General features: G+C 42.6%; 2 protein-coding genes across 3 annotated transcripts in view; both read right to left on the reverse strand.

The window, feature by feature from the left end:
• Positions 1 to 9,837: 9,837 nt before the first annotated feature.
• On the reverse strand, positions 9,838 to 11,883 carry CG15631 (uncharacterized protein). 2 transcript variants are annotated; one of them, NM_001298677.1, is made up of 2 exons: positions 11,731 to 11,883; positions 9,838 to 11,669 (listed from the first exon to the last, which is right to left on the reverse strand). In NM_001298677.1, the coding sequence occupies exon 2, from the start codon at positions 11,651 to 11,653 to the stop codon at positions 9,932 to 9,934; it is 1,722 nt and encodes a 573-aa protein (NP_001285606.1). In that variant the 5' UTR covers positions 11,654 to 11,669; positions 11,731 to 11,883; the 3' UTR covers positions 9,838 to 9,931. The 2 variants fall into 2 exon arrangements, with proteins under 2 accessions (NP_001285606.1, NP_608855.2); NM_135011.3 differs by having other exon boundaries at positions 9,838 to 11,679.
• Positions 11,884 to 12,016: 133 nt separating this feature from the next.
• fipi (factor of interpulse interval) overlaps positions 12,017 to 14,209 on the reverse strand; it is a 59,453-nt gene continuing 57,260 nt past the window's right edge. The window contains exons 6-7 of the mRNA NM_175961.3: positions 13,274 to 13,765; positions 12,017 to 13,192 (exon numbers count right to left, since the gene is read on the reverse strand). Of these exons, the coding sequence (NP_787975.1) occupies positions 12,972 to 13,192; positions 13,274 to 13,765 (713 nt within the window). The 3' untranslated portion in view covers positions 12,017 to 12,971. The remainder of the gene's footprint in view (positions 13,193 to 13,273; positions 13,766 to 14,209) is intronic.

Raw genomic sequence — 14,209 nt, forward strand, 5'->3', positions numbered from 1 at the left:
TAAAAGAGCGATTAATGTTTATAGATGTGATTTTATCACGAACACCCGAGCAACGATATATATGTAAGGAGCTACACATAAAGATGGAAGATGGTTGCGGACTGAATCCTCGAAGGGTTGCTACCTTGCAAAAGAAAAGTCGATTCACTGGGCTGAATCTAGAATGATATACACTTTTAATCTAAAATTATATAAATTTGAACTTACTAGTTAATTTAAAAGATTTTATGGCATATATTTTTCGTTTATTTATTGTTTTGCTTGCTGAAGGATGTTGAGTAGTACCCATATCCTTATCCTTATACCCCACTAACCTGGTGTATAAAACGGTTTGGCTTAAAGCACTTTAGGAGATGGCGCTCTACGTGCCAAGGCATTGGGGACACGCCAATGTGTTCGACAATAGATGCGTCTTAATCAATCTTAGCCCGATGCCAAGTGGCAAAATGGCAGCATCACGAGCACCCTGTCATCGTGTTTATTTTAAACGCACTGTTTGACAGGGGAAAACCCCGGCTTATCGTTGGGTTAGCGGGTCGAACTTGGCTCAAAACTTGCAGCCACGACACGAGCCCAATGCAAATTGCATGGTCACGTAGGTTCGGCGTCGAGAACTCTATGCAAATTAGTTGAAAAGTTACGGCAGCGATTGCCTTTTGATGTAGAAGCCATGGGAAGGAGAGGGGACCCACAGCCTTCTGCGAGTACGTGCCGTTTTGGCCAAAATGCTTCATTTACCGCACTCACACACACACACACTCACTCACTCACGCACTCATTCGCATACAGGCACACCTTGCTCGATGGCATTGGCTGTGGTTTTCGTCCTGTTTTCCCGCTTCCCCTTCTCGTCTGAAGCGGTCTTATCCTTCAGCCAGACGTGAGGTGTTAATAGATTTACATGGCGCCCGTGCGAGATGGGCCTTCTGTACTCCTTGCCACATCCAAAAAGTGCGATTGCAGTTCAGATTGGATCTTTCCGCGGTAAAACTTGAAATACCATTTTTAAAATAAACTTTCAGCCATTTTCTTTCGTTCTGTTAAATACGTTTAATTCCTTACACTTAAGTAAGTTCCATAAGAAATTAAATCCATTTGAACACTGTGTAATTTTTATTTTTGTACATTACATTATTTATTTGCGTGCTAAATGACAATGGGGCACGCATGGGGCGCGTGGCAGTGGCAAAACTGGCGGCTCATTATGCTCCGCAATGAAGCGCGAATTAAAGTAAAAGAGCCCAACACACAAAAATTTGCAATTCAAAGTAAACAGAAATCAAGTGAAACAGCAGCGAGAAGTTAAAGTTAAAACAACAGGAGAGGATGGCGCCGAAAGTTGGCTAACCAAAACGGAAGTTGACATTATTTTTATTTTCGCTCGTTTGTTCTCTGGGTTTTTTGTTTGTTTGCATGTTTTCTTTTGATGTGTGTGTTTTTCGGGGGAACGGGTGCTTCAAAATGCGGAATGGAGCTGAGTGGCCAGCAAACAAGTTGCCACCGCCAGCGGATCCCAACTGGGTGTATATGTGTGCGTGCGGCAAAGCCAAAATAAATGCCAACAAGGATAATTCTGGGGTAATCCGATTTAGTGCGTTGCCCGCCGCTAGTTCCCCGGATCCATGGTGGACACACACACACACACAGAGAAAACCTCCTGATTATGTGCCACTGCCCCGGACTAGATGCCCACTTCTGGTTGCCTCTCTATCGTCGTCCTGGCCAATGTCCTGGGCACTCACTAGCCAGCTGATGCTGGTCGGATGGCCAACAGATTCCGGCAGACACAGTGGGGCAGGTCCAGGCCAAATCATTTTGCATGGACCTAAAAGCTTTAGACTTTCCATTAAATTTGCCTGCTTTTGCTTTGCAAACTTCGGATAAAATTGAATCATAAACATGGGTGTTCTATGTGGATTTGAATAAAATCGAATCAATTTGGCCCACTGTTCGACCCTCAGTATTTTTTGTCCCTTCTTTGTTGGGTGTTTTAGCATTTGCAGCAGCATTCGGACTTTTTAATGTTGTTTGAAACGCAGTGGTCGGTGAATTTCGTTTGAAACCCATAATGTTGTTTTAGTCACTGCCACCTTTCCACTGCCAATGTCCTTGTGGGTTGAAAAATTAAAAACATAATTTTCATGTGGCCGCACGAATTGTTGTTGCCTTTTGCATAATTGAAGAGCGTAGTCAGAGCGCAGAATGCTAATGTCGACTGAGGGAAAGTCTGCGGCTTTTGTGTCTCCTGCCAACTGCGGTCTTTAAGACAAACGACGACGAGGCTATTGGACAAATAAGCACGGCCAAAATCCGTCTCAGACGGCAACAATTGCTCTAAGGCTCTTCAAATGAGAATGGGTATGAGAATTGAAATCGAGCGCTGACCTCGAGTCATTTTGTCCCATCTCGACATTATTCGATTTTATTTTAGCAAGTTATCTTTAAAGTCTGCAGGAATACTCTCAAAATTTAAGGAGCTAGTGCTTGAATACACTTTTTGGGGGTTGAAGCACTTCCCTAAGCACTTAAACGGCACACGTGGCGTATGCGCAATAAAACGATAGCGATAGCTAATCACTGAAGTGCATTCATTACGCAAAGTCTTAAAGCCATTAATTGAAGACCTTGTTTCGCGGCGCGAGCACAAGTATTTCGATTTTATTTCTATGTGCTTCTGGGCATCCTATACCCGACGCATCCTTTCGCCAGAACAGCTGGGATTCATTTCGCCAAAGCGAAAACCACTTCGCAATGCTGGCACAAATGTTTTAGCTTCGTTTTGCTTTTTCGCTTAGAAATGCACAAAGGAATTCGGCACAAAGTGGGTGAAGCGATGCCTGTTAAAAATGCATTCGTGCTGCTTTTTTGAGCGAATTGCATGCGATAAACTTTATAATTCAATTGTGGTTCTGCAAGTCGTGTGTCGTGTCGAAGGCAAAGCTGGTTTGGAATATCAAAACCGAGTTAAAGCACTTGTAGTCGAACCGCAAAACCACTAACTTAAATCAGCCGCTTGGCGGTTTTATCGCAGTTTTCCGTGTTTTTCGGAAGTTAACTCAATCGCCACCGCAACATTCCTCACAACTTTAGTGCCATCCGAGTTATTAGCTACTAGCAGTTATTTGTTACCATTTTTAAAACTACAAAACAAAAATTATCTTGAAGCCTAACTAGTTTATATTCATTGCATTACGTAAGTACTGGTTATATATCCCGAATTTCGTGAATTCCTTTAATGCCAGGACCTCATTATGAGGCCAATTAAAGCTCAGAATGTCCTTTGAAGGTCCTGTCAATCAAGTGACCATGTCACAAACTTCAAGGGGCTTTTCCTCGCATTAAATGAATAACAAGCGACCTACTTGAACTATTATGTAGCATATAAGCAGCTAATTGGCTTGTTAAGGAAATTAATCCGTTGGTGAAAAGTTTGACACTGTAATATGAATCAATTGATCGAGGGGTAAAAAAAAAACTAAATATATTTACTTCGCCTAAATCGAAATTTTTTAGCAAGCATAAAGACTAAAAGAAGACAGGGGATTTTGAAATAAATTTATGTTCTAGTTTACCTAGAATTCACATTCAAACCGCGATAGCAGTGAGCTTTTCAATTGCCCGTCATACCATTCAGCTTTTGCGTGCTTACCGAATGTGTCTAAATAAAGGTTTGTGACACTACTATTCAGAGTTGACTAAAAAGGACAAAGAAGGATATCTTTTTGTAAAATAAAATGTTTGCACATTTTAACTGTTAAGTGTAGCCGCTAGGTGGAGGGCCCAATTGTGCGCCAATTTAAATATATGAAAATGATTCTAACTTTTATACACTTAACCTAAGTGTTTGATTATTTTATGTTATGTTTGATGGGCAAATTGAATTTGAGGAGCTGCCAAAACTTAAGCATAAATTGATTTATATAGTAGAAAGACATTTGCTACTGTTAGAAAATAGCTTTGCTACCCATTTGTATTGCACCAAATCTAGCCCCGAAACTGAAACATTTGTCGCCCAATCGACCTTCGCACTCGTGAATCATATTTCCCTTGGAGTTGGCACTCAATGGACCACCCAGGTATTTATCGGGTTCAGTTCAGGTGCACCGGCTACCCTGAATAAGCAGTACATCCTGCGGCCGTAAACGCAAATACACCTAAGTTCAAACACCTGCTAAAGTTCAGAACATCAACGGCAACGTTGACCGCAACAAGCAAACACATGAGGGTCAAACTGTGAAAAAAGGAAAACATCCTGGCCCGCCAGGCCCGAAACACAGGCACAAGCTAACTCGCACATTTCAATGCGCCACATTAACCCACAGCCTGGGACACTCATCCTTATATTCCAGCAGGATCCTACCTCTGATTCCCTTTCAATTAGAGCGGACTGAGGGGGGTTGGAGCCAGATGAACTTTGACCATTCAACACGTCCATTTCCATTCGCAATGAGTTCATGGGTGTGGCAAAGGGGGCAAGACTTTTTGTTCTAAAAGCTGAGTGATTTATGCCCTACAGATAATTTAAAATTTGAATTTATTTTTTAGCAATTTTCCGTAGAATATTTATAATTATTCTATTTGCAATCAACTATCCCCCTAGCGCACCTCTGCTAGTCTCGTTTTTTATGAGTTGGCTAACAGGAAGACCAGGAAGTTGCTCGTAATTCTGTTTCCGCTTGATTTACAAATATTTGCATGGCAAAACATTTTTCAACAATTTTGCGGAAAAGCGGGTGGAAAAAAAAAATGGCCCAACAACAAGTGCAAAAATAGAACAAAAAGTCTTTACCGAAAATTGCAAGGAAATGCAAAACTAGCAAACTTGTTGAAATGTTTCAGGCGAACTATTTTTGTGGCCAGTTGAGTCTTAAAATATTGGTCTGATTTCGGAAAAGTTGAACAGAATGGTTTGGCATAATTATGGCAAATCGATCAGAGAAATAAGTAAAATTCTCAAAGAATAGCAGTTGAACTGAAGATTAATCTCTTTCTGCTATTGAAATTGTACTTTAAGTAGATTATTAAGAAATACCCTTTTCCACCTTCTACTATAACAACAGGAGTATAATTTAATGACTCACTTCGTTTCGTCAACTAATTTGTTCATAAAGTATGTCTCAAGCTGTCTATCATTTCATTTCATTGTTGTCATTTGCTTAGTATACTTCGTTGTTTAATTCCCCTTATTTTGACATTTCTGTTTGCTTACTTACTTATTTGCATGGCTCTTCTACCTCCGGCAGGACCCTCCAAAGGACCCTTCTTCCTGCCATTCACTTGACTTCCTGGCGGTAGTAGTTTTTATGCGTTGCCTGCATCCAGTTGACGGGGGCGAAAGTTCGGCTTCAGGAAATTTTGCCATTTGCATGTCAGTCTGGCAAAGGACTTGCGAGGGTCATTAATAATCGGCTGCCTGTTGCTCCACCTGCGCGAATCCTTTGCGTTGAAATGCATTTGCCGCATTAATCACACGCGAATTTGAACGCTCGTTTGATGGCAACAAATCCTTTGCGAATTCCCGCCAACATCGGTGTCCAAATCAGGGTCCCAAATTCATCGTCCTGCGAGTGGCTGCAGCTGCTCATTATGTGCCCCAGTCGCTCCCCGGTTGCAGCACACAAATCTCCCCAAAGTAATTTACTGCCAACTGCGCAAAGTGCACTCTGCTATTTTTCAAATCGCCAAGCCAGACGCAATCCGCTGACTTCTGGCTTCAAGTTGAAACTGAAATTGAATTGCGATTGATATTGATTGGCTGCGTGCTTGAGCGACAACTCGGCCAAATCATGTGCAGCCAGCCGGGGATTTCCCCATCTTGTAACTTTCGCTTATTGTTGTTTTCTTTTTCCCTCTCTCTCTCTCTCTCTATCGGGATAACCAGATCCTTGTCGAACTTGCTGGCTGGCTGGAAATCGAATTTGGAGTCCCTTAGCTCTCAGCCAGCATATTCGCATATAAGTTGTGTATTGTTTAGTCAAGTGCAGCTGCTCGTGCAGCTTGTTTATGTGCTGTGTAAATAGGAGTCGGATGGAGCTATGAGTGCGCAAGTTAAATGGAAACTCGGTGCACGAATTTCAGCAATTTAGCACGGGCCAACTCGAGTTTGTCAAATTAACTGGGAAACTTATCGCCTTTTTGTACATTTTTTCTTGGGAATTATGCCGAAAATCTGCAGTGGCACAGTGATCCAAATTTATTTAATATTTTGTTTTATTAGTAGTAACATAAAAATAATTATCCTTTCTATAGCGACTTTAATTTGAAGTTTAAATTTTACAATCTTTTGCTGGCCCGTGCTTTAGTATAGAAAACTTAAGGCTGGCATTCGAATATCCAGGATATGTGCGTGTATTCATTTACCCACTCACTACTGACTGACTTGTAAATTTGCAGTAATTAAAGCTTGCAAATCGGAGCCAGCACACTGTGGCCAGCACCAATGCGGAAGCAATCAAACAAACGCAGTAACAAGGATTGCATTAGGATGCATACAAAAGCACTCCAGGACTCCAGGACTCCCGGACTCCAGGACACGGGGGAACCACAAAAGGTGGCCGGGCAAACAGGTGCCAAGCGGGCAGGAGCAGCACAGGAACAGCAGGGATGGGCGGCAGCAGGAGGTGGGCAACAATGGCAGTTCCTGCCAGGACAACGATGGAAACAGGAAATCCTGGCGACACTAAAAATATTTTCTACCAAATTTACAATATGAAGTGGCTGGCTTCAGTTTGCTGCCAAAGGTGCTTGCTTGCTTGCTTATGTATGTAACATTGTAATATGTATAGTTTAGTGTGTGTGCTGCCACAACATTCGCATAAACCAACTGGCACACACACAAACACACACAGAAAAACACGCAGTATGTGTGCAGTATACAAAATGTTGCACTTCATTGCGTTGACAGAAACAAACGTGGCACAAATGTGGAGTTTCTGCAGCTCCTTCTGCTCGTCCTGCCAACTCCTGCGAATCCTTATTCATCCAACCTATGAGACTCCATCTGTTGCTGAGTGCATTTCAAACATAATTTTCAATTTTCAAACATGTTTTGCCATTTGCTCGAGCACTGCGAAATTGTTTCTGTGTGACATTTTTTGATTTGCTTAATGGTCGCTCGGTGATTCGGCATTCAGCAAATGGACGTTTTATTTCAGTACCTGATAGTTTGAAAACACCCTGCAGTTACTAGAATTTAACCATCTATTAAATTTCATAGATTTTAAGCTGGAACCAAGCCTATTTAGACATGGTAGCAGCCTCAGCCTCTTTTTGAAACAATTTAACATGTTTATTTAAACCTCACTCACTCGCCTGAAGTAGATTGCCATAAAGGGCTTTAATATAATAAGCTGTTAACGTTTAATTGCTTTTTACTGAAACACAAGCAACACATGCTATCATTATCGTTTGGCTAAACGATTTAAATTGCTCCTCTGCGATTCCCTGTGAATTTGGCCAATATCATTTGATATGCGCTTTGAGACAAAGGCTAAAACCGCTTAGAAACCGCACACGAAAAGGCCGAAACACGGGTTAAAGTTGCAGCCAAAAAGTGGGCCAACAATTGGGGAATTGTACTGGTTTTGCTCTCTCCCCTTTTTTTCCTGGTCCAAATCCTGATCCGGCTGCTGGTCCTGTTTTGCTGGTCCTTTTTGCTGGACGGACTTGGCTCCGCAGGCAGCATAATTAATTGCGGTAATTAGTGTGTTGGCAACAAACAGCAAACACACGAAAACATTCAGCAACAGCAAGTGAAACCAGCAGAAAATGGGCAAAGGGGTGTAAAAAGGGGGGGCAACAGTACCGATGCATTTACTTTGCACAAGATTTGTGGCCCCGCCAAACTCTGGCATATTAGTTGGTTGGTTTGTGGACCAACTTTTATTTACGACTCCAACCGAAGCGAAGCGCTGTATGTCCAGATATACTCGTATATATTTATATATGTATCTCTCGACTGTTGAAAGGCCGACGGCGCTAATTTAGTTGGCCGCCTTGGTTGTTCAGTGGCATCATTAGAACGCGGGAAATGATTTTTATTGCTAAGCAAACGGCGCGGGGGTGGAGGCTGAGACAGCTACTCGGGCGCAAATCTCGGAGCAAAAAGGATCTGTGCGAAAAAGGACATAACCCCCTGGAGGTCCAGTTGCTTCAGCTTGGCGAGGCAAAGAAATCCGGACATTTTGCTCTTTGCCGTTCGCTTTAATTGGCCACTTGGCGAGCACAGAAGAACAATTTAATTTTCGCCATTTTCCTATTATCTCCGTCTGTGGATAGTCGTCTTCTTAGCTGGGCTTTATGTAATTAAGGGCTGTAACAAGGGCAGCCGGGGGGCGTGGCAACGTCTGTTGTGTGTTATTACCACCGCAGTCATTAAATCTTTTGTGTGTAATTAAAAAATTACAATTTAATGCTTTGCGCTCATTTATTGACACGGCGTGCGGTCGTTGCAAAAGCATTCACATCCGCACCCATATCCGCACCGACATCCGCATCCGCCCCGTGGCCAAGCAGCTTCAAACGAGCGGAAAATCGCAGGAAAACCAAGTGGAGAAAATGTGGAACATTGTGTTGGTGGCAAAGGAAAGGGGGATAATAATGAAGCACTGATGGAATTCCTAATGATGCAAGTCAGCTCGTCTACAAAACGTGTTAAGTGTGTATTTATGGCTAGGTAAATGTTGTTAAGACTTCGTATCGCCAACGGCTGTGTGTTCCTTAGTTAATGCTGATTACTTGGTAAGAAAAGGGATTTATATTGTCAGCTTAAGACATGTGATGTGAATAAACAGACAAATAACGTTTGGCCAATAGCCACAACATTTTAAATCTGCTCCCGTAAAAATACAGCTTTGGATTTTAATTGAAAGCCTGACTCTCATGCCTGCAGTGAAAAATGCCGAATGCTAAACTTTCGATAAGCCGAATGAAAGGAAACAGATATGTGGGCGAAAAAAAAAGGGGTAAAACTCTTCGCTGACATGGAAATTGCATTGCACGAATGGTCTCGCCCCCCCCCCATCGAGTCGGGTGGCATATGACCTGGAGCGGATTTCGCGTTGATTTGCTCTAAAAGCCCGTGCGAAACTGACCCACTTGCCGGTGGATTGGTGAATTGGCGGATTGGCGGTTGCAGGCCTAAAATGGCCGAATTCTGCATTTTTTTTCGCAGTATTTATTTGTCCTCTTCTCTTCGCTGCTGATTCAGCTGTCGTCGCTCAAATCGTTGACTTAAAGTGTTGATATTGAAAGCTGGCGGGCACATGGGGCAAGTGATTTGAACTCATGCTGTGCCGAATAATGCTCCTCTCATTTGGAAATTAAATAGCCGGGCTGATTGTTTTGAACCGCACCCAAATAACGGCCACGCTCATTGCTGCTCATTGTGATGCGAATGACGATGGCCAATGGTAAATGTCAATGATGAGCGGAGCATCCATGTCCATGTGTGTAGACAGAAAAATATTTAACGCGCGGTCGGGCAATAAAAGTCACCACGCACAATATGGCGCCCAGTCGCAATGCATATCCGCATACGCAACAGCATCCGCATCTGCATCCGAATCCGACGTTTGGCATTCAACTGATTTATGCGGCTGTCAACGCAGTGCTCCTATTCCTTGCCCCAAAAAGCCCCCCCAAAAAGGCATTCCGGCCAAAAGCGCATATGCGGGTCCTTAGTTGAGCCCCAGTTGATGTGGCTGATTGACAAACCGCGCCCGTTGAACAAATGAACCATTTGCCATGCGGTCCGTCGGTTGTGCAAATGGCAGTGCAACCTGTACGGTTAGCTTTATTGAAACTAATCAGAATTTCCTTTGATCTATGCTGGCTTTTAAAATTATAAGGTCTTTTATTACAAAATTTTAGAAATACGTTGTAAGTTGGCTTAACTATAACTTTTGCTATATATTATTAAAACTGATATCTTTCAAACTGATGGTAGTTTTGTACGGGCACTTTTCTTATATCTTATCTTCATTTCTGTCTGCATATCCATCAAAGTCGTTTGAGTGGAAACTGAGTGTAACTGACTTCCAGTTACACTCCTAGTGTCGTGCTCAGTGATTTTGGTATAGGATCGCGGAACGGAGTACAGGTATTTCAGCTGCTCCAAAGGAAGTCCGAGAACCCTGCCGATATATTCCTTGCCCACCATGCAGGAGCCACGAAGTGGAGAATCGCAACCACCGGTCTGCCGCTTTGAATGATGGTATTCAAAGACGATGCCCAAGTCGCAGTTCTTCGACTTGATGGTATTCCGCACATCAATTACACTAAATGTGAGTATGTTCTGAAAAACTCCCAACTCGATGGCCTCCTCTATGGCCGCATCAGTGACCAGGTAACAACCAAGGGAACAGTCCGAGCTCAGATCCCGCACATTTACGTGATAGACATTGTCTGCTCGCAGAAATATGGATATTACTATGTCTGTCAGGGAACGATCCCAAAGTGAGTCCAGCAGTTGCCTATAGAAGCTATCAAGTATTTTCAAACACTGCCCATGACAGAACTGACAGGTGCTCGAGGTCTTCTTGTCCAGCCTTTTGGCGCCATCCATTTTCTGAATGCACTCTTTGGCCAAATGCTGAACATTGGCATTGAGGCTATTCACCTGCGTGCGGATATCGCAGAGTTCCTGGCTGTGAAGGCCCTCCAAACGTCGATTCATCTCCTCCAATTGGTTGGATAAGTCGCATATAGCCGGGCAGTTGGAACATGGCGGTGGATTCTGCGAGCAATGGGGCTCCTCTGGTATATAGTAACAGCAAAATTGGTCTTCGCTCTTGCAGTCACAGGATTCGTGGGTATCGGAAGTGCAGATTGAATTTGGAAAAGTTTCTTCAATTTCCACTGTAGGCTGACCACGATTTGCTAAAGAATCTTTAGAGCTGTGAGACTTAATAAGGCGGTGACTCTTTGCTTGCTTCTTTGTGGATTTTCGAGAACTATTCGTGTGGTGTGCAGACTTCGACTTGGAGTGATCTGTGCTAACTATTTTGGAATTCTCAGATTGATCCTTCTTTAATTGTTTAATTCCTCCACCTGTGGGCACCACAATCAACGGTCTCATGCAAAATCGTGAAGCTGTTTGATTCCTGGACGACTCCTTCATCCGTTGAGGGGCTGGCTCTTTCGGCGTTTGAGCGGGACAAGATTTTGTAATATCCCTCTGTTGCTCTTGGCTATAGCAAACGTTGATGGAGGACAGGCTGGAATCATGGGACACCGTACATGAGGTGTCCCGGAAGTGCAGATCAAATGTGGGAATATCCTTGGCCGCGGGCTCTTCAAAGGACACACAGCTCTGACGCTGGTTCTCGTGTCCATCGCTGCGTGGGGACTTATTGGGTTCCGGTATGGAACAGCGGGTGATTTTCAGGCTTTTATCGGATGCACTTTTATTGCCCCGGCAGGAAGGTTCATCATTTGTGGCGCAATCAGTTGGCTTCGAGCAAGAAGGCTTACAGGTATCATTTTGCTGGTCGTGGCTTTGGTTGTGTTTATTTTTTTTCTCCTTTCCGGATTTATTGAATTTCGTACAGAATCCGCCAGCTGAGAGGCGGCTATGTGAGCCCTGCAATTTTAGAGTGGTCCTGGATTGAAATCTTCTATGCATGGAATTTTGCACACGGATGAGGGTTGCCATATACCGCTGATATACTCTATTGTATTCTAAATAAAAATTTTAATTTTATGTATTCATTATTAGCAAGCTTTACTCACCCGGATCTGAGCTAAACCTATATATTTTTTGTGAATTCCTCATAATTTGATCTTCTAAATTAAAGTCTGCATTTAGCGGCTGGTTCGAGTTCTGACTAAAATAATGAGCTCGTTTTTCCATCTTGCAACATTTTTATGCTTTGTACTTTTTGTATATAATTTTTGAGCCGAATATTAGAAATTAACACTAAAAGCTACGCCAACTAATAGGCATTTTTTTTACTAAAATATTTATATTCTATTTACTTACTGATTTATACATCAATAAATCGAAGCACAAACGGTTCTGGTTTGATATTCATAACTTTTATTATGGCTCACACACAATTGGCAAACGAAAGTTGGAAAATATTAAATCTTTGGCTAGGTATTATGGTTTAGATTTTACACCACTTTAGCTGAAATACATTTAATTTTATTGAATATAAATAACTTTTGTAAAATATGTGTTTGTTTTTCTCTCGTTTGCATAATATTTGTATTGTGGCAAAGTGTTTAAACTTATTTTTACATCTATATTTTATTCTGTATTTTTTAGCCCTGGAAATTTACACGTGGAATTGTTTTTATTGGCCTTTGACTATTAAAAAGAATTATGTGACATATAAAACTTTTAAATGCTGTCGTTAAGCTCCTTGATATTTATATTAATTGTTTGATGCGTTTAATGGTATTCCAAAACTTTATATATTTATGTAGTTTAGTTGAAAAGATTGTTAGTTATATCGAATGACGGAAGGCATTTGTTTGTATATACTAAACTAATGTACTTTTTTAGTTTTGGCAACTGTCTGATTATATCTTAAAGATTTGGCAACGAGATGCAAAGTTGCAGGGAAAACTTCCAATTCACGTTAAAATATATACTGGAATGTTGAGCAAAGCTTTAGTTTTGCATAATTTTGGGGAGCCAAGGCCAGCAAACCATTGATTATGTCTAACTGCTATGAGGATTTGTTTAAATACATATAAATATCCTATAAGTGATCCACTAATATCATTCAAATCGAAGCACTGAAAGCGTAATAGAAATTCTTACTAAACTTAACATTCTTTAAGGTTACATTAACGCACTGAACTTAAGAGTAAACCAAATTACTTAGACCGAGCAAATCAGACAGAAAAGTGTCGCCGTGTGGACACGCCTTATAGCTATACAAAGCACATGGGGTTTAAGGTCCTGGTTTCCGGTTCCGCTAGGTGCATCACCTGTCATCCTTCATCCGCCTGCAGATTCAGATTCATCCCAGGAACGGCCGCATCAGGACCATTAGTGTCATCACACCCAGTTCCACGCACATATTTCTGGTCTCCTTGACTCCCGAAGAGACTCGGGGCTCCAGCGAAAGTGTCTTGTACTTCTCCACCTTGGTGAAGTCACTGAATCCGGCCAGATTCCGTGATGCGGCCCGCACCAGGTAAACGGTATCTGGCTCTAAGTTCGTCAGAAGGAAGGTAGCCCCTAAAATTTATAGAATCCATGAGTTTACATATCGAATGTAGCAAGAGATAGCTTTTATCTATATTTTAAAGCTTAACTCACCCTCCTCGAAAGCATAATCCTTCCGCCTGGCATTGGTCCACTTGCCCGCATCCGTCTTGAACTCCATTTCGGTCATGTACTCGATGCGGAATCCATTGACCCCCATGGGACTGTCGGGAGGACCTCGTGGAGCACTCAGTACCACATCGAAGGTGTTTGAATTGAAGCCACGCAGCTGGAAGTTGGCCGGTGACGGAGGCTTCTCGCCCTGCTCCAGTCGCGTGGTCCTCTCGATGGTGCCCAGATCGTTCCTGGCGCGACACCTGTAGTTATCGAAGGCGCTGGTGTTCAGCACATGGATGGTCAGACTCGACCAGTAGCTGTCCGACTGGATCGTGTACAGTCTGTTGTTGCTGTGCAGCTTGTTGTGTTTGCGATACCATGTAAAATTCGCTGGAGGTTCCGCCAGTGCCTCGCACATAAGAGTCGCAGTTCCGTTTATGTAGGCGTACTTTAGACTAACAAATGGAGTCTTGGACCAAATGGGCTTGTCTGCACAGGGGAAAATATCAAGGATGATATAAAAAAAACTAAAGTATTTAAAAAGGAATAGGGACTGTTTCGAAATATTTAAGCAAAAAAAAATTGATGAAGATTTCTGTTCTATCTCCCATTTTAAGGCAATTAAAAGTGCCTAAAATCGAAATGAGCATGCATAGCGCCGCAGGAGACAGCTGAAACCGCGGCAGCGCTTAAAGGTAGGCCATGGAAATGGAAAAACCATGTGCGCTAACCATAAATCAGGACCCGGCCAAGTTAAGCCATTAGCTGCATGTGCGCCACGCCCACTCGCACTGGCACTCGTACGCCCACTGGCCACACATCAGGAACACCGGTCGACATTGGGATCCATCAAAAGCATCAAAGGCATGCCGCGAGTGTAATTCCAGAATTTTTCGTGCTCAAAAACTATTTACCGCTCACTGCGCTGCATAC

The sequence above is a fragment of the Drosophila melanogaster genome, chromosome 2L (genome assembly GCF_000001215.4).
Source record: "Drosophila melanogaster chromosome 2L".
In the NCBI taxonomy this organism is placed as follows: Eukaryota; Metazoa; Arthropoda; class Insecta; order Diptera; family Drosophilidae; genus Drosophila; species Drosophila melanogaster.